The sequence below is a fragment of the Candoia aspera genome, chromosome 2, assembly GCF_035149785.1.
Source record: "Candoia aspera isolate rCanAsp1 chromosome 2, rCanAsp1.hap2, whole genome shotgun sequence".
Lineage (NCBI taxonomy): Eukaryota > Metazoa > Chordata > Lepidosauria > Squamata > Boidae > Candoia > Candoia aspera.
The window spans coordinates 24,023,780-24,043,839 of NC_086154.1; the positions used below are offsets into that span (position 1 = coordinate 24,023,780).

The 20,060-nt window shown below is 40.1% G+C and overlaps 1 protein-coding gene across 4 annotated transcripts in view; it reads right to left on the reverse strand.

Annotated features, from left to right (window-relative positions):
• Nucleotides 1–1,757: 1,757 nt before the first annotated feature.
• CADPS (calcium dependent secretion activator) overlaps nucleotides 1,758–20,060 on the reverse strand; it is a 393,346-nt gene continuing 375,043 nt past the window's right edge. For all 4 annotated transcript variants that reach the window (XM_063291524.1, XM_063291525.1, XM_063291523.1 and 1 more), the window contains 2 exons: nucleotides 5,028–5,132; nucleotides 1,758–3,124 (listed from right to left, as the gene is read on the reverse strand). In XM_063291524.1, the coding sequence (XP_063147594.1) occupies nucleotides 2,945–3,124; nucleotides 5,028–5,132 (285 nt within the window). In that variant the 3' untranslated portion in view covers nucleotides 1,758–2,944. The remainder of the gene's footprint in view (nucleotides 3,125–5,027; nucleotides 5,133–20,060) is intronic.

A 20,060-nucleotide genomic window follows, 5' to 3' on the forward strand; every position in this document is an offset into this window, starting at 1 on the left:
AGGATATATTGGCTATTCATGATAATCACTTCAGTTCACCCTAAACTTTTCTTTATAGAGATGGTGTTGACCTCGAAAACCCTTTAGAAGTTGGGGCAAAACTACTTTGGAGGCTACCTACTCTCATATCAGCTAGCTGAAGGTCAACATTTCTTAGTTAGGCCCTTCCTCAGTATCTTGCCTTTGGTCTTAATGGTAAAATGGAGTAGTCCATCTATTTTCCATCAGTAGAACCTGCGGGTGGGATTCCTCTTCCTCCATAACTCTTGTGTACCCTTCACATCTGCTCCAGAAGACTGGGAGACCCTTCAAAGTAGATTTTAAAAGCACACTGAGCAAGGGCTGCAGAGGGAAAGAATAGAATGTCTCATGTACCAATAGATTCCACCCAACAATAGATTCAACCTAATGAAAGGGCTTTTTTGTCTATTGGATCATTCTTCCACCCACAAAGAAGTATCCAGTATCTCCACAACTGTCTTTTTAGAACCAACTTAAATTATTTTCTCATATATTTTGAGGCTTAGCAAGTGGTAGCACCTGGCTGACCTTGTTAGGCCTCAAAAGTCAGGCAGGTTTGTATGGGAGAGCACTGCGGAAGTCTAGTGCTATAGGCAAAACCAAAAATAAGATGGTGATGATGATGATGATCCCTTCCAGAATTAGACAATGGCAGACCATTTATATCCCACACAAGGTGTCCATCTTGCCATCAGGAGCTGAGCTCAGTTTGAGTACATCCTTATGTTTGCCCAGCTGGATGCATCACCAAACCTCTCTTGGCTAATGACAAAAAACTAAGCAGGGACAGATATTATTAGTATTTGGATGGGAGACTACCAGGAACTATCAGGCTGTGGGCTGGACTGGGAAGCAAAATAGGAAAACATTGTGCAACAAGGCACAGGCAAATGACTTCCATTTTGTGGCCAAGAAAATCACTTGAATGTGTCCATTAAGTCAACAGGAACTGAGCTTCACTTGAAAGTGCATGAACTTTTGTATAGATTGATGCGTTGGATATGATGGGTCAGGTGCCTGGTTTTCTTGGTTTTTCTGTTTTTATTGTTTGTACTGGTTTTGGTTTTATTATTGTTTTGAGCTGCCCAGAGTTGTCTTCTACAAGATAGGCAGCCATATAAAACTTGTAAATAAATAAACTTTTTCATGCATTTTAATATTTAATACTAGCCATTACTGAGCATTTGACAGCTATGTTGTTGTATCATCATCATCATCATCAATCATCATCTTATATTTTAGATTGCTCTATAAATGTCCTTGAAAGATATATGAAGGGTACATATGGATATTCTCTGTAAATTAAAACACAACTCACCTGCCTGAATTTCCATTAAAAAAAAAAACTTGTGAAATACTCTACAACCACAGTTCAAAACCTTTCTGATGATCTTCTAACCTGCTTCGTTCTGACTGAAAGGCTTTCCTGTGTAATTGTTCTGCCTCATTCACAGCATATGTTGTCTCCCATTGGTAAGTTTCCCAGGTTTTTCCATCATTGCTTCCAGCTTTTTTTATACCGCAGAGAATCGGTTAAGAAAGGAAAGTTGAACAGTGTCTTCTGACTGGAAGCACTAGAGAGCCATCTGCCTGGGAACATCCTCTGCAGCCAGGCCCCCCGAGTTCAGTGGTGCTTGTTTGGAAGGCAGTGGGCCTCGATGTCTGCATCTGTTTCTGAGAGCAGATTGGAAAAGGAGCCCCTCAATTAACAAACTATTAAAAAAAAAACACCCAGGTGAAAAGAAAATTCCTTTATTCTAGAAGATAGGAGCTCTTACATGGATTCTTGTTAAATTGACTAATCTTTTTGTTTTTTGTTTTCTTCTTCTTCGTCCTAAGGCAGACATAAAAAGACTCCAGTGTTTATTATTAGGACATCTGAACAGTTTTTTATTGAAAAGCCACAGTCCCCACACTTTTACAACTGTCGGCTTGTATAAGGCAAAAAAGCAAGATGGATCCACTATATTACACCAAAAATAAAAGCTCCTGGAAAGGAACGGGGGAAACGCAAGGACATGCACGTTACTGGTCCAAATACAATGTACATGACAAGATATAAAAACCATTATGAAAACAAAAGGAGGTTTAAATTATGGATACAGTCTACTAAAAGAAATTGTCGTTCATCCTCTTTATTGTTATTATATCGTCCTCGTTGTTATAAACACATCTGTATAGTCTAAGATTGTAATTAAAGTTGTCCTTTTTACAAACACAGTTATTGGAACTCTGAACAAAATGTAACATTTAGAGGGGCAAGACGCTGACATAAAACAACTGCTTGGAATCATAAGGTGGACAGAGTGGTCAAGGTCAGCCCGTTCTGGTATATGGATGACTAAGGTTCCGTTGGTCAGTCACTTCTACCAAGGTAGCTGAATAGTTTGGAGGAAAAGTGCCTGGGTATGATAAACAGGAATAATCCCAACTTCTGGTTTATGCTTCCCCTCCCCCAAACATACAAAATAGGTGTCTCATAGTAGCCTTACTCTGTTTCGAAGCAGTTGGCATCCACAGAAGAGAAACAAACATATGGAAGTACTTGTTTCACTTGTCTTCACAACAATTTACCATCAATGTATATACAGTACATTAATGAAGCGTCATTGATACTTTAATTATCATAGGGACACACCTAGTATGTTTTCTATGCAGATTTTTTTCCATTAACTGTTTTAAACAATGGTGCTCCATATTGCTTATGAACATAGAGATATGAAAACAGGAAACTCAATGGATCGAAACAGAGGTGCTAAGTCTTAAAAACCACACAGCTAAAATGGGAGTTGTATTGGTAGACTTTCCATGGGCATTTAGAGCAGACAGAAAAGTTCCTAATGTGGCTAATTGAATAACCGACTAGATTACATGCACTGGTTTCCAGGCTACATCCAGGTTGGGGGACTCTAAATCTGGAGATCTAATCATCCTCTTCATCCTCTTCATCACTGTCTTTCATGGTGATCCCTTGGAGCCCTCCACCTTCGCTTACGGAAGCTGTGGCTTCTTCCACAGTCAGCCGGTTTCGCACTGTGTCATAGGTTTTACTATTCAAGGTAGAATCCAGAACTCCTTGCAATCGAAAATCTCTGTAGGTTTTCTAGAATGAGGAAGTTGGTGTGAAAAACATGACCAAAAATCCAATCCAAACCAACCCAGGAATAGCAGAAATCACGTTTGTCTCCATATCTCATGGAAATATATATTGGAACAAGGAAGCCTCTTCCCATTCCACACACTAAAACCGGAAGTGAACCAAACAAAGGGAAGTATAGACTGGCAAACATTTTTATAAAAATGTCATAGATTTGGCAGGGGTGACCGGAGGTGAGGGCGAAGGGCAGGGGAAGGCAAATTACAAAACGTGTGCTGTGAAATCACGATGCAAACTTTGCCCCGTTGTACTTGTGTCACAATGTCACACCCAAGTAGGGAAGGAGCAAAGCTTGCTCTGTGACGTCACGATGCACATTTCATCATTCTGATGAAGCTGTGGCTGCCTCTGAGGTGTGGGGGACAGTAATTGCCCCATCCTCCCATTTAATAGCCCTTCCTTGAATATTGTGAGAATAAATGGGGCTGTGAACTCTCTTAGGTGTCAAACCATTTATTCATCAATAATTTGCCCAGGGTTGTGAAGTTTCGTGGTTTTGTTGGCTTTACAGAATTGAACAATATTATAAAAATACAAGTATTAGTTAAATTCACGTACCATTTAACCACGTGTTTTGCATGTCTCATATGCCTCGAGAAACTGTTACTTTTTTTAAAAAAAAAGGCTATTGCGTAATCTAGTAGTACAAAAGATACTTCCCATGCTTTTCAGTGTTCCCAAGCTAACACATAATAATAATGTGCTAATACCTATTGCTTTTATTTTGAAAATTAAAAACCATTTTAGTAATTTATTCATGACTTCTTTTCTAAAGTATATAATTCTTCTCTTCAGCAAAATATATCACATGGAACCCAAAATGATCAAATATGCATTTACCTCCTCCTGAGATCTTATTATTTTATGTAAGCCACTGAGATTTCACACTGAAATAATTATCATCCATCCATCCAACACACACACACACACACACAGAGCATGCTACATTAAGCAGATTTTCCTTTTTGTTTGTAACCCCTTTTTAAATATTGTAAACATCTATTGTAAGAGAAATTATTTTAATTATATGTGCAATCCTGACATGTGCTTTTAAGTGTCTTTCAAGTCCCTGAAACTGAAGTCAGTAGTGAAGATTGCTATCCAACCATTTTGGCCCAATATCTTTTGATCCCTTTCCATGTACAGAAAGGGGCAGATCGAAAGATGAGTCTTACTTTGCTACAGATGACTGGCCAGCATCTAGTGCAGAGACCACGGCAAGTCTGCCACCCACATATTGTTCCCGGCCCTTCAGCACTGGCTGTCTAAGTCAGCTCCTGTTTCATTCAGTCTAATGCAATGTTTCCCAACCTTGGCAACTTTAAGATGTGTGGACTTCAACTCCCAGAACTCCCCAGCCACAATGCTGACTAGGGAATTCTGGGAGTTGAAGTCCACACAACTTAAAGTCGCCAAGGTTGGGAAACACTGATCTAATGGAAGGGGTGACCTTCCCAGGAACTAGAAAAATACTAGTGTGAAAGATATTACACTTCTGATTCTTTCTTCTGGCACTGCTGCAGCTTATTGCATGGTCCCAGCCCTAATGGAAATATCCCAGTGTGACTGATTTCAGAATTGTAGTGAAGATGAGGAACAGATGAGATGCTGACGCATGGACACATTACTAAAATTGCCCGCTATGTTTCCTCTACCTTCACTCTCTTAGATGAATATTTTGTCGATACTATTTTGACTTTACTCAATATGACAGATGTAGACTAAGACAGGCCCAGATCTGCAAATGGTCCCCACACATGCTTTGGTTTATTTGGTGCAGTTCATTTCCTTTCTTACTTACTGAGAGCAGAATCTATTTCCCAATAACAAATGTATTAAGCAAGCTTACCTTTACTATTCTAATAAGGGTTTTTAGTTGGTAGATGTGAAGCTGAAGGTCCATGCGGTCTGTGAGCCAGGTGCAAATGATGTTCATGGAGCTGGTGTACCATTGCTGCAAAACAAGCAAGAGCTCTCCAAGGACATGTCAAACAATATGGATCATATGCATTTATAGATACGTTTTACAAACAGTCAGGTCTTATTAGGTTTGACCTTTTTCACTGTAAGCGCTCAGTCACAAATTTAGAACTTGCACTATTAAAAAAAGAACAAACATTTTGACCATTGATGTTTAAGAATCCTCAGCATATGGCCCATTGTGTTTCAGTATCCATCTAATCTGGAACTAGGGTTTGTTTTACTCCTTGAAACACATCCCCAAACACTGTTTTTGGTTTTGCCTTACATGATACTATTTAAGATTACTTCCCTATTTAAGATTGACACTATTCAAATTAATGGAGAGGAATGGATGTTTAACACTTTCTTTAGACTGACTATATTTGAATTCATTGTGGTCTGTGCTTCCAAATATTTAAAGAGTAGAAGTGGGGTATAGCCACTGATCTTAACTGATTTTCATCTGTCAGACTCCCTTGTGGTTGTGCCACCACTGAGATATCCAGGTGGGCAGGGCAGAAAGTCACCAATGGAAGCCCAAATTTACATTTCAATGCTCATGTCAGTTTTTCCAGCCAGAATGTCATCTGGATTTGTGGCATTCTGCTCCTAGGATTCATGTAGCCATGAATAACATTGAAGAGGTGGAAGCAACAATATCCAAACATTGATCAGAAAAAAAAGAGGAACTACAGAAACTATTTTAGCTCTCCAAATCCATTCTGACCTAACCATTTAAAATTCTAATGAAAATCAAAGTATAGGCTCTCATAAACCTCAGTCAAGGAACCACCATGTGTTTGGACTGCATGTACTCTTTATACATGCTGATATTATGTTTTTTTTTCCAGCCTGGAGTCAAATCAGATTCTTGATAGCATCTCTGGACAAAGGAACTAGATCTCTGGTGGCAGAGGATTGGCATGATTTGGAGAGCAGCAGCTGTAGGCACTGGAAAGGAAAATCTTGTACAGTACTACTGCATACTTCCTCTCTGGTGTTCATCTCTAGTTAAGCATGCTAGATGTGTGGGAGAAAAGCAGGCGTAGAAAGAACGTGCAGGGAAAAAGCAGGGAAAAACTTCTCTATCTACTGCTTCATTCTTCCCTCTTATATTATCATTCTAATACCCAAATCTCTGGCACATGCTCAGCTTGGCATTCTAAGACTATAGATTAAAAGGAAGTCAGGACAAGTACATAGGAGCCACCTCTGTTCAAGCCACTTTTTATTAAGGTATCCTATGGATTTTCTGGCAGGGCAACTGCACCCTGGGGAAAAGCTTCACCTACTATATTTCATCTGGTCAGTAGAGAGCCAGTTTGGTCTAGTGGTTAAGGTTCTGGGCTAGAAACCAGGAGTCTGTGAGTTCTAGTCCTGCTTTAGGCACGAAAGCCAGCTGGGTGACCTTGGCCCAGTCACTCCCTCTTAGCCCAACTCGGTGCAATGTAGACTAGCCTCCTTGTGGTGCACCCCAGGCAACGTGACTTATCACGGCTAAATAGTCTACACATCTGGCTGCTGGACCTCACAAGGATTTCCCAGCAAGAAAAAGCAGCATGACGACCAAACTGCTATGCCATACGATTAAAAAAGAAAAGAAAATCTGGTCAGTCATCTGTTGAAGATAGAGAAACAATCTTAAATCAGTACTTAAGAGTGAGCTTGAAGTAATTCTCTATATTAATGGAGCTGTGAACTGAAATGTCTTCTTTTACATTGATCAGCATTCCTCAACCTCAGCAACTTTAGATGGGTGGACCTCAACTCCCAGAATTCCCTGGCCAGCATGGGTGGCTGGGGAATCCTGGGAGCTGAGGTCCACCCATCTTAAAGTTGCTGAGGTTGAGAAACACTGGCATGGATGAACGCTGCCCCTGGATTGGACGGAAGGGTGCCAAATTCTCCACGGGATCCCTGGGGCAGCTGAGGAGAGGTATAACAGCTTAGGTTGTGAGGCAGTCCCCCGCCCTTTTCTTCTTTGTCTTGCATACCAATTCAAGAGGGTAAGTTTTTCACTCTGTAACTTACTCTAAATTACTCAGCTCTGCCTTTTTTTCTGACCATCACAAATAAAACACTCCCATTATCTCCAAGGCTTTTGGGCAGAGGCTACCTCATAAATATTTATCATTTTGGCTTTGCATCCCAGCGTAATGAGGGATCTCTTGTTTAATACACGCCACTTGTTCTTTTCCACCCATGTAACCCTGTCGCCTTTTCAATCTCAGTGACAGCTAACGGGATGCAATTTAGTGCTGGACATAAAGATTTTCAGGAATTTGGTGACTACTGTGTTTGCTGCTCCATAGCATTTATTTTAAACAGATTCAGATTAATGTGCTACTCTTTAAAAAAAAGTACATTTCTTTCTTAAACAACAATAATGGTGGTATTTATATTACTCCCACCTCCTGACACATTTTTGCGAAAACAATTGTTCTCTGTCAAAATTAATGTATTCATGAAATAAAGCAATTAAGGCTGCAATCCTACACAGATTTAACCCAGCTCCAATGGACATGGTGGGACTTCAGAATAATGTTTTTTTTTTTAAAATAAATTGCTCTGTAAAGATGTTAAATTAAAATGTGTAGCTAGCAATGCAAACCTAAATGTTTTTATATGGAAATAAGTTCAGTTGCATTGTTCTCATGCATATAGTATTGTAGCTTTAATTATAAAAAGTTGAATACAGACTGCAGTATTATACTCCACTTAACAGTAGAAAAGCTAGTTGCTGAATGCTATTAATGTTAATTATCAAGGTCACCATCCTTAAACACACTTCCTAAGGAGTAGCTCTCAATGAATTCAGGAAAATATCTTCATGCACATACTTAGCGTTTGTCTGCAAAGACTTCTGATTTGGGGTAGATCTTCTTTATTAACAAAATACATCCAACTACAGGACAACTGCGCCTTAGATATCTTTCCTGCTCTTAATTTTAAAGAGGTTAAATTTAGAGCCTTATGACTGAGGCAGAATCATATTTCATGCCAAAATAGGAAATTATCTGTTAATAAAATTTCAACAGATTTTAGTGGTGATCCTTATCAAGGAATTGTCAATCAAGAGTAAGGATAAGGGATACTTCAAACATTCCACCAAGAGAAGATGAATTCAGGGCCCGTTTTTTCAGAATGCACATTTCAAATGGCCCCATGGTATATCAATGTAACAAATAAAAAGGATAAAGGTCAGTTTACATCACACTAGGTTACACGAATCTATGAAACATAAGATATTGCTTAAGGGAGATGGTATTGTCCATGAGCTATCGTCTGTGAAGAAACCCAGCAGCAGTTAACATATGTCTGCTGCCCTAAGTTGATAGAAAGAAGGGGCATCGAAGACCAGTGTTATTTTTACTACACTCTTTTTTCTATGCTCCAGCCAGCTCCCATGCACATTAATTAGCACTAAGCCTCGCTCCAAAGCGTTATCCAGGTAACACCTTTCACCTGTTATTGTATATAGCCAATATCACACCTATATTGGTATTCAGTTTGGTTCAAGGACAATGTGGACAGATTATCTCCATGTCCTGGATCCTGAGAACTCCTTGCTGCACATGTTTCTCTGAGAGCTCAGGTCAACTTATATGGGGAACCTCCCTTCGTGTTACCCCCATACTGAAACCCAAGGAGGAAGGTTGGGTTGAGAGAGAGAAATAGGCCCAAAGTCGCCCAGCAAATTTCCGTGGTGAATGGTGGATTTGAACTTGGATTTCTCCAGTCCTGGTCTCCAGACCTTAGCTGCTCTACCACCTTGGTTCTCAAATAGGAATGGCACAGAGCAATCTGAATCACTGAGTTTTTATGCTATTTATTTGAGGAGAATTGTTAGCATGATGACATTTAAAATGAAAAGCAGACAAGTTATGCTCCGACAGCCATTTTATACAACAGAAGGAGGCGCCTCCCTCTCTGTATTGCCCATATATTATGACAATACTGATAATTTCTATATTAGAATTGTAAGTTTCCTAAAAATAACATTTTCCTGCTTCTCAGAGTAGCCCACCTAACTGGTTTATCATTTCTAACTGATTAAAGATGTCTTTGTGGGTGCTCATGGATCCCTGCTATAATTATATAGAAAATACCCTAGCTTTGCCATAAATGATTAATTTCATTTAGAGCAGCTTTCCCCTGATCAGAGGCCTTCCAGGTGCACTGGATTTCAGCTCATGTAATTCTCAGCCAAGATGAACAGAGTTGATCCAATACACCTGAAAGAATAATTTTAGCAGAAATTCATACATTTTCTTTCCAGTAATAATACATGACGGTATATGACATTTTTAAAATCTTATCTCAGGTATGGAATTCTGAGTATCTTTCGAAGTTCATAACTTTTGTTGTTTTCATTTTTAAAAGCTGTCCTGCCTACCCTTGTGATAATATAAAATAACTTTTACTTTATCTGAACTCATTCCTTCTTCTTAGCAGTGGGAGTTATTTCTATCAACAGCACTGAAGCTTTAAGTATAATGACAGACCTTTTAGATCTTGCACATTATAGGTGCTTCCACATTGCTACTACCTGATCCCTTCAAAGTGTTTAGAAGCTGCCATTATGATTGCCTTCACTCCTGCCTAACTTGGAATACTAAGAATAGGTGGGAAACACCATGAACCAATCTGTGCCCCCTCCAATCAACCAATAGAAAACCACAAAAATTGAATTTATGTCTGTGCCATGCTACCTGAGCTGTGGAGTAACTCTAGGAATTACAAAAATCCTGTACCCTATTTAGAAAAGAAGAAAACCTCACTCAACACCTTTATTTATTTATTGGATTTATAGGGCTACCCAATTCAAACAGTGTGACTCTGGGTGACATAGAGTCAAAAACCAATCAACCAACCCCCAAAGAACGATTACATTATCCCAAAAGCCCCCCCCCCAAAAAAAGAACCATTACAAAAGAAACATTAAAAACATACCCAATATATAAAATATAAAATAGTGACCAAACACAGTAAGGAAACAATAAAAAAGGGACTCCATGCAATTGGAACCAAATGCCAGAGGAAAAAACGCTTTTCTAAAGGTGGGCAGAGTTGGGGCTGCTGTATATTGGGGGCAGATCATTCCAGAACAAGGGGAGGAAACATTATTGTTCTTTGAGAGAGAGAGATGTATGCACTTAAATGACATGCTGTTCATCCTACATTTAATTTGCTTGCTAATCTGAGTGCATAGGGTATTTTGTCAAATGCTTTGCTGAAATAAAGATATATTATGTCTACAGCATTTCTACCATCTATTAAGGAAGCTACATGATAAAAAATGAGATGGCAAAATTTGTTCCTGACAAACCCATGCTGATTTCTAGTAATTACTACATTGTTTTCTGTCCACAATTTTGGGATATTTGTACTCTCCCTTTGTTATATGACCCTCTTTCCATTTCTAGTATATGTCCATTTTGATTTTCAAATTTAATTAAGCTTTTGCGTGTACCCATATTGGCTTTTTCTGTTGCATTTGTCATGGTTCCTGTCCCAATGTTCCTGTGAACATCATAACCAGTTCCCATGCCATGCTGGTGCTGACACGTGTTACTGTTTGGGAGGGTGCTGCTCTTGTTCTTTGTACCAGGCACTGATGTAGAGGCTTTGGAATGTCGATTTGGGTTATCTCGCCTGTTCAAGGACACTTTCCCGAAGACCGGCAGGAACCGTTAGGAACACCTGCAGGCTGCGGGGAGTGGACTCTTTCTGACCCTGGGGGGAGGGATTGGAACTGTCTAAGCTTTAATTGTTTGAAAGACCCACACTTTTGCCATTCCCAGCTTTGCTCTTGAACCTGCATACTATCCAGTAATAAATCAGATATCCACAAGCTTCTTGTGTGAGTCTGGTTGGAAACTTGGGTAGGCGTTCATCACACATTCCATTTTTATTACTGAAACTATTTGAAATGTGCTTCTGTGCCCCTTCTCTAGGCACTCCCACCCATCTTGAGTTCTTCTTCACATCAACTTCTCCTGCCATGGGATCCTACCTAACATTGGTCTGAGTGCCTTAAAATGTGCCTTTTTGAAGTCCAAGATATGGGTGACTTCTTTCAATTTTTGTTTCCCTTACACTAGTTCCTCCCAGTGTTCCTGCTACTTTCATTTCCTCAGCTAAGTATTTCTTAGTGATTAGTATCAAATCAAGGATAGCCAATCTCCTTATCACATTCCCTGTCCTCTGAAGGAGAAAGTTGTCAGCAAGGTAAGCCAGGAATTTCCTGGAAGGATCATGTTTTGCAGAGATTGCCTCCCAACTTCAATTGTTGGGACAATTAAAGACACTGTGATTTTAAGCCTCTTTGAAATATCTTAGTTTGCTTCTGGAAGGCACGATACACATATAATCCTTGTTTGGGCAGTAAGTAGTAAACAGCATTGACAGTATTTTTGTTGTTGTTGTTGTTCTTCCACTATTTCAACCCAGATGCTGTCTAAAGCATTGTCATCTTCATTCCTTATAAGTAGTGAGTTACGAACTATCATGACTCTTCCCTTTGCCTTTTTATAGGACAGAACTGGATCTTTTCTGCCTTTTAGAGATATATCAACTTGTCTTCCATTCTTCCTTTGAATGCTTAGAGCTGGTTTCACCTGCAAAGTTTTAACAGAGCAGAGGATCTCCTAGTGTCTCTAGTATGTCCAGAGTGTCTCTTGTTACTTTCATCCACTGGTTTTCTCCTTTCTATCTTCCTTATGAAGAGTTGCTCCTACTGTTTCTGTTGCACAACTTCTTTTCTTTGAACTGATAACTCCTTTCTTTTCTCATTGGCTGAAATATGGCCATACATTAGTCCAATGCTTTGATTTTTTTTTCAAGGACTGCTGTGAACGATAATATGCTGCAAATGTATGCTAGATTATTTTCAGACAGGGAGACAAATATGTCACAAGCATTGCAGGCCACAATTTCAGACCCCTATGTCTTCTTGTCCCCTCCTCAGGCTTTTATAGTAGCCAAATACAAACACTTGTCTGAAATTTTTTTACAGACTCCTCCTTAAACTTCTCTGGCGCATCCCTAGTTAGTGCTTTCAGTTCAGTTGCTTAGTAAGCTCACTTGCTGGAACTTGATGTCTTATATTCTTCTTTCAGACTCTGCTTACTCAAAAGGAAGCAGTCACTCAATCACCAGCACTGAGCAATCAGCAGGATGCAGATCTTGAAATCAGCAGCTATTCAAGATACGGTCTTTCCACCCCTCACAAGTTAGCATACACTCTCTCAGAACACATAATTTCTCTGGCCATTCTCCTCTCATCCTTCTGTTGAACTCTCCTGGCAAACGCCTGTTGACTCTCTGTTTGCTTACTCAGGAAATCAACCTATCAGAACTTTCCATCAAGTGTAGACAGAATGAAAGAGAATCTCCATTTAATCTCCATTCATTTGGCAAATTCAGCATATTTAGCACAAACAGCTCTGCTATTAAGGAGTCTTCTTAGGCTCCTTTTTTATTATTCAGTGAGGTGAAGGGAAAACATCCTCTTCCTTTAGAGTAAGCTTCATCATCAGGGAATGGATATTTTCAACTTAGTGCCTGATGAGTTAAAAGGCTGAGAGAAGAGGGCTATTAAGGAGAGAGGAAAAGGAAGGACAAGGGAGAAGGTGAAGTCAGGCTGATGGAAGGCAAAAGGCTAAAGAAGCTGCTGGACTTCTCTACTCTGGCTGGTGAAACTTCCCCAACTCTTGAAACAGCTCCCTCCCCTGGTGAAGAATTGAATTGTTCCTTCAATCAGGAAGGCCAGGTGGGAAGCAAAGGAACTAGTTTCTGTAAAGGGGAAGGACTGCTGACTTTCTTCAGCATTCCAGGTATGCCTGCCGTAGCAAGGGAAGGACATAAGCGACTTCTGCCAAGATATCTTATCTCTTTCACTGGACATTATAATTGGATTTAATAGTCTGATAGACTGAAGGTTCAAAGGAAACTGCATTTGCTTTAAAACCCTGTCCCAGGTATGGGGGTAGATGTGAACAAATTGAATCAAACTTTCTGCTCCTTTGGTGGGTCCAGCATTGGCAACTGCTTATCTGCTCCCCACTTCTCTACCTGAATGGGACACTGTCACATCCAAGTGCAAATGCCTTTTTCCAATCAGTAAATGTAGCCTTCGCAATGTCTACAGTCCTAGCTGGTGTGATAGTAGTTGTCTTCATGCTCTGAAAAAGTTCTTTGGGTCAGCCCTGCATATCAATTGATCGTTAAATTCACAGCTACCAAGGCCCATTGAAAAGACTGGGCAGAGGAAGAGCAAAAAGTAAAAACCATCCGACAAAGTAACTCAGGCATGCACAATTGTCCTCATATACAGTATATCAAACTAGATTTACTTCACTGTGTGTTTTGTAGATGACAGAGACCAGAAAAGCCATATTGAAGGTTAGCTTAAGATGCATTATGCCAGCGTTTCTTAACCTTCGCAAGCTTAAAATGTGTGGACTTCAGCTCCCAGAATTCCCAACCAGCTGGAGAATTCTGGGAGTTGAAGTCCACACGTCTTAAAATTGCAAAGGTAGCGAAACACTGCATTATCCTCATAATTAAACAGAATAGCTCTAACGTCCTGGATTAAGTAATGAAGCCTTCAAATCCCAGGTTGGTCTTGCTGGTAAAGCAGAAATGAACCCAGAAATCACCATGAAAGCCACAGCTACAGAGATTGTTTGAAAACATAATCCCCCCATCACTGTGAGATTGATGTCAACTTCTGTGTTGTGAAAGAGGCCAATACTAGTCAATTCATAGGTAGGCAAAGACAATTGCAGAGAGTAGCCAGAGCCATCCGGAGGCATTTTGTTGCCAGAGTTAAAGCTGCAGTACTCCAGCCCCTGACTGAATGGCATATTATGTAAGGTAGTTTAGTGTGTGAAGCAGAAAATCCCATAAACAACTCTCCCTTGCTTGGGTGATAAAAATACAAAAACAATACATTATATAAGAAACGAGTTGGTTCCCTCTCATGACACTCGGAATTAACTGTCTGAGGCTGTCATCCCATTTCTCTGAATGGAAGGGTAAGTCGTAAGTATGAACATCATCAACAAAGGTTGTTTAAAAAGTATGTCCGTAACATGTGATCATCACAGCCCAGAGCATTTGTGTTTTGGAACTTCAGCCTCACTGGTCTGTGGTCTGATTGAACTCCTAGACTTGCCTCTGAATTTACAAGCCACATGGGGTTTGGGGGGGGAATGATATGAATAAATCTGCAAAGTAACACCCATTGATGGCAGGGCGGCACATTTTCTGAAAAGCTGCGCTGGGTTCCTGCACTCGGAGGGAGGTGGTGTCATTACACATCCACCAGAACATCTGCAAACTCCGGTTTCCTTTTCATAGATTTGAATGGAAGCCTGACCTCCTGTTCCTTGCCATGAACCTTGAGTTCACACTCACATTTTACATGTTACAGGAAGCCATAGCTCCCTCCAGGGGTTCTGCAAACAGAATCTCATAAGCCAGATGCAGCCCGGCTTCTTAATGCACCTGAAGGAGCTGCATTCTTCGTCGGCGGGGGTGGGGGTGGGGGGCGCGGTGGGACAGAAGCCGCAGCTCACACAGTAGAAGCTTAAGGTCACTCCGGCTTTTGTGAAGAAGCGGACAAAACCAAGAATGCTTATGGGGCTGAATTGTCAGCAGGGTAGCGGAGGGATTACAAGAAACCTGTGACTCTGCCTCTTTCTGCCTTTGCTGGTAGCTTTTGTGTGTGTGTGTGTGAACAAGTGCCATACAACAGATTGAGGCTGGTATAAAGGCCTGGGACTGTGCAAGGAGTCCCCCGCTGGGCCTCAGCTGTGCTTGCAATTAGCAATAAGCATGAAATGATTATTGTTGTGGTGGCTGATGGCAATCTGAAGTGACAAGTTTTATGGGGGGAAGTTAAAGTAAATGTGTGTGTGTGTGTGTAAGACGTTCAAAGAGAGAGAGCGAGAGAGAGCGAGAGACTCCTCCTTGCTCACAAACCATTAAGCAAAAGCCCCGATGCAGTTTAGTCAGGCCTATTTTATGTCATTCACAAAGGTCTTACAAAAGTCTGCTGAAAGAATATTTTCCTTTCTCCTCTCCCTGCCTTGGAATGGAGTTTTTCTAGGTCATGGATTCTCTGCTGCCCTATTTAGTGTCAAAAAATACCCATTTGCCTCAAATTAGCCAAAAGCTTGTAGGGAAGGGTGAGAGATTAAACATACAAAATTACTCAGCAGGCGGCTGCTGGGTGGATTTGGGGGACCGAGAAGTCTTTAAAACTGAGGACAAGACATTATATAGTTCTGACAAAAGAAAAGAGTAATTCTACCTGCTTGCTTTAACCACTGCCATTTGCCCATTATTATGTGCTCTAATGCCCATGAGAGCAAAACTCTGGCTGATGCTGCTCTATAACCATAGTAACTCACACCCACAACCCTTTAGTTCAGTTCTGGCTTTCCAACCAGAATGAATCCAGGCTGCTCAAACCTACTAAGAATAACTGAGGCAGACTTTGCCCTGGGAAATTGCAGAGACAAGATGGCCCCTTCTCTCTGGTCCATGCTGCAGAATCTCTTTTGAAAGGCTGAAAGAGGGACTCTGTGACAGACGTTTGAATTCAAGGTGTTTTGAAGGTAACAGATTCAGTGGAATGGAAGAAACTGGGATCCTGCTGAGTCTAAAAGGAAAGGGACAGAGGGGACATTTCTTCATGGATGGTAGGCTTGATATGATGTTGAAGAACAGCCCTGTCTCCCAGTTTTGACAGATCAGTGAAATATAAACTCCAGGCACACGCATGACATGTGTTTTCCTCTAAATTCATCTACTCGGCTCTCAGCTGTTGTGGATATAAATATGAACATGGCAGAAATCCATCAGGATTTCACATTAAGATCTTGAGATCTGCTGGTCTTATGTATATCTACCACTGAGATTCTTGGGCATAGCTCCTCAAAAGAAGGCTGCAGTAAATGGACCTGAGAGCTGAAGGATCTCTCTCCTTTGCTCCACCTCCATAGCATCCTCAAACCTCACCATATTAAAGCCTCAACAGCAAGTAATTTTAAAGGCTTTCAGTTGCATAATGGAGATGAAAGTGTAAAATAACATACTACAGCTTTCTAGGAACCTTAGTGGCAGTGGCAGGAATTGGAAGCCTAGGGCTGGTTGCCTATTTTCAGGTTGTTCCTTGAGAATTCGCAATTCTATAAACAGGGTAACTGTCATTATAAATCAGGTGAACCCATAGCCTGCAGTACCCAATTTGTAATCCCAGCAGTGGGGAGACTGCACTCCTTAAACTGAAGGAAAATGGCAGATGGCAGATTTTTGCTGGTGTGATTTTTATCTCCCTCCAAAATAAGGGAAGGAGTGGGAGATCTCCATGAGGGAAATCACTCCACCTCCACCTTAATCACCCCCATCCCCCAAACTCTGTTGAATTATTCTGCATCCCTAGATGGGTTCCTGGAATCCTTCAGAAGCTCAGGAACCTTTTGTGGCCACCAGGGTCTCAAGGGATATATAGCCTTGTGATGAGCTAATAAACTGGCCTATGTACTACATAGATTGGATTAATTGATTGAGCACATGAAAGCAATATTTTCAATGATGGAGTGAATAAAAACCACAGAAAGCAAGCAGCATCTTAGAAGATGTATTCCCCAACTATCGGAATAGAAAAAGGAAAATTATGACACTTGTAAGCAACATCCACCCCCAATATTGGTGTCTATTAGAAGCTACAATGATGTCTCATGCATGATGCATGTTGCATAATCATGCCATTTGTATAATAATGTCATGACATGCATGGCATCACTTGCTCCCCTTGCCTTCCTATTTTCCCCATCCCATCCCATCCCATCCATCCATCCATCCATCCATCCTGAACCTGTTTATTTACCAGATTTAGAAGTTATATATTAAAATATTAGACGTTATATACTGAGATTTCTTTAACTGGGAAACCAGACCATAAATTATAAAAGCCTAGCAAATAGGTTTTTAAAATGCATGTTTGAAAAATTTATCAATGCTTTCCATAAGGTGTCCTGTTTGGTAGGTACACCTGGACAGCAGCCTGAATCTCAGATTGATTCTGGAAAGAGTAGTGTCGTTGAATCTGATGGGCACCCAACCTGTTCTCATGTTAAATATATTTATCCCCAGTAATGAATTATGAAATGGCCCTCCAACGTTTCCTTGCTCAAAATAGAGTGGCTATGATAGCAAGAGTTTCTTATTGGAATTCATCTGGGTTTGAACTGCAGGGGTTTCAGAATCTTGGGGCAATACGGATCACAACAAAGAAAAATAACAGAGACAAATGGTCACATGCTTGTTGATTCTAGTAAAGAAACAGTTCCTGAGTATGGCTTGGTTTCCTGTAACTATCAGTCCTGATGACCTACAGTATTTTCTTTATGGCTAATTATTTATAATTGAGAGCCAGTTTGGTGCAGTGGTTAAGGCACCAGGCTAGAAACTGGGAGATTGTGAGTTCTAGTCCTGCCTTAGGCACAAAACCAGCTGGGTGACCTTGGGCCAGTCATTCTCTCTCAGCCCTGGGAACGAGGCAATGGCAAACCACTTCTGGAAAACCTTCCCAAGAAAACTGCAGGGACTTGTCAAGGCAGTCTCTGAAAATTGGATACGATCGAACAGATTTTTTTTAAAGTTATAATTAGGCCAAGGATCCCAAAATTGCAGTTTCTGGGCATTAATTTATTCTAAGGGATGATCCTTTATGCAACTATCTTGGATGTTGTATCATAACTGGCAGTACTGTTCAAGGTCAAAGACAGAGATTAACAATAAGACAATCAGTTCCTGGGCATTATCTGATGCTTCCAGCAGATATACTACTGAATCAACGGTATCATAAAATCAATATCTGAACAAAATGACAACCCGTTGGAGTCTCTTCCTCTTTCCATCATGGTACCATTGGCTTCTCCTCACTTTTGCACTTTTCTCAGTACTGGTGATGGGGAGAGAAGTTCGCTTATGTTGAGAATCAAGAGGATCCTACAAATTTAATTTCAAATCTCTCTTGATGCAATGCATTTTCACTAAAGAAATGCTAACTTTGCTAATATAATGTCTCCTGTATTTTGCACCACTTGCTTTCTTCACTTGGCCCCAAGGATACAAAATGTGCATAGTTTTAAAAATATGCATAATGATTCAATAAAGTTTGATTTAAAAATATGCATATGTATTGATTGTATTGTATTTCAAAAGTTGGCATTTGTGCCCAAGACCCTGCTTTATCTTTGGAAGGAGTTAGACATTTTTAAATTCTCTCAGCAAAACCTTGTAATCAAATTAACACAGTGTCTATTGCCTTTTCCTTTTTTCTGAAATATAGTCTGGAGATGCGTCACTGATTTGCAGAAAAAATTGTTTAACTCCTCAAACTTCTTCTTCTGGCATATTAAAGAATAGTAACTGAGCACAAATTACTGCTTCACTTGTTCTCTGTTTCTCATTCTGTGGAGTCTAAGCAGCCCACCCAAGGCTGGAAATAAGCAAACAAATTTAATAGAATTGAATGATACCCACATTCTTACCTAATGCATCTTTTTGCTCCTACTGTTGTCAAACAACCTTCACATGTTGCAGTACCAGTGGGAAGAAAAGGGTGAATGTGTGCATCACAGGCCACAGCAGCTCCCCCATATTTTATTTATTTGAAAAAGTTATAATGCATCTCCACCCAAAGATTTTCCAGAGCTCTGGAAAGGTTCCTTGTTGCTCAGTGGTATTTTCCCAACTGTAAAACGGAATGTAATTTTGGGATGTAGCTTAATTCAAATCGCTGCTGGACCCACCCAAATAATTTTGGGTCACTTACTGCATTTTCAGTTTTAAATTAAAGCGTGTTCCTGCTCTTCTGAATTCCTTCATTATTAGAAAGCATATACCTTCATCAACTTCTTCTTCATTTTTAAAGAACCCCCAAGACTTTACTGTGTTCATTATCTTAACTTATTCAAGTTGCTTCAGGAACTGACAGCTTTTGGATGCTATTGGCATCAATTGTATCAGCAGGAACAAACAAATATCAGAATATGCATATACATAGCTACGTACATATATTTTTCTATAAATAACATGCAGAATAATAAATTGCAGCATTTGAATAGGTCTGTGTGTGTGTGTGTGTGAGAGAGAGAGAGAGAGATACACACATATACATACACATACATACACACACACACACACACACACACACACACATTTGTTCATTCTATAAAATGCAGAATAATAAACTGAAGCATTTGAATGGGTCTGTGATATATACGCACACACACACTCATACACACACACACACACACACATATACATATACAGTATACACACTCATTCATTCATTCATTCTATAAATAACATGCAGAATAATAAACTGCAGCATTTGAATAGGTCAGTCGTGTGTGTGTGTGTATGAAAATTTCTGGGATCTGGGTTTTTGTTATCTTTTACAGAAATAAAACCCAGGATAAGGATATAAGGATATGAGGCTGATTTTCAGCAATGCCACTGAATTCTACTGAATTCTACGCCCCAGTACATTGCAAGCACATTGGCATTTAGCTGTCTGACAAGTTCTGTTTTCTGCCAGAAGTTTGGGTCAACTGTGTCCCTGGCAGGGTAACCTTGGAGTGTTTGTAACCTTGGATGCCACCTGCTTACTTCTCTTCTATCATTCAAATGACTTCCTTTAAAATCTGTATATTATTATTATTACCATTATCATTATCATTATCATTATTTGTTATCATCATCTACTCTAGCGGTTCCTACAATATACAAGGCTCCTTTCATTTTTGCATTTATGCTTCATAATTGATATAACAGGGATCAGTCTGCTAGTGTCATTTGAAGTGGAAGCAGAATGGTACAAGAGATGATACAAGAG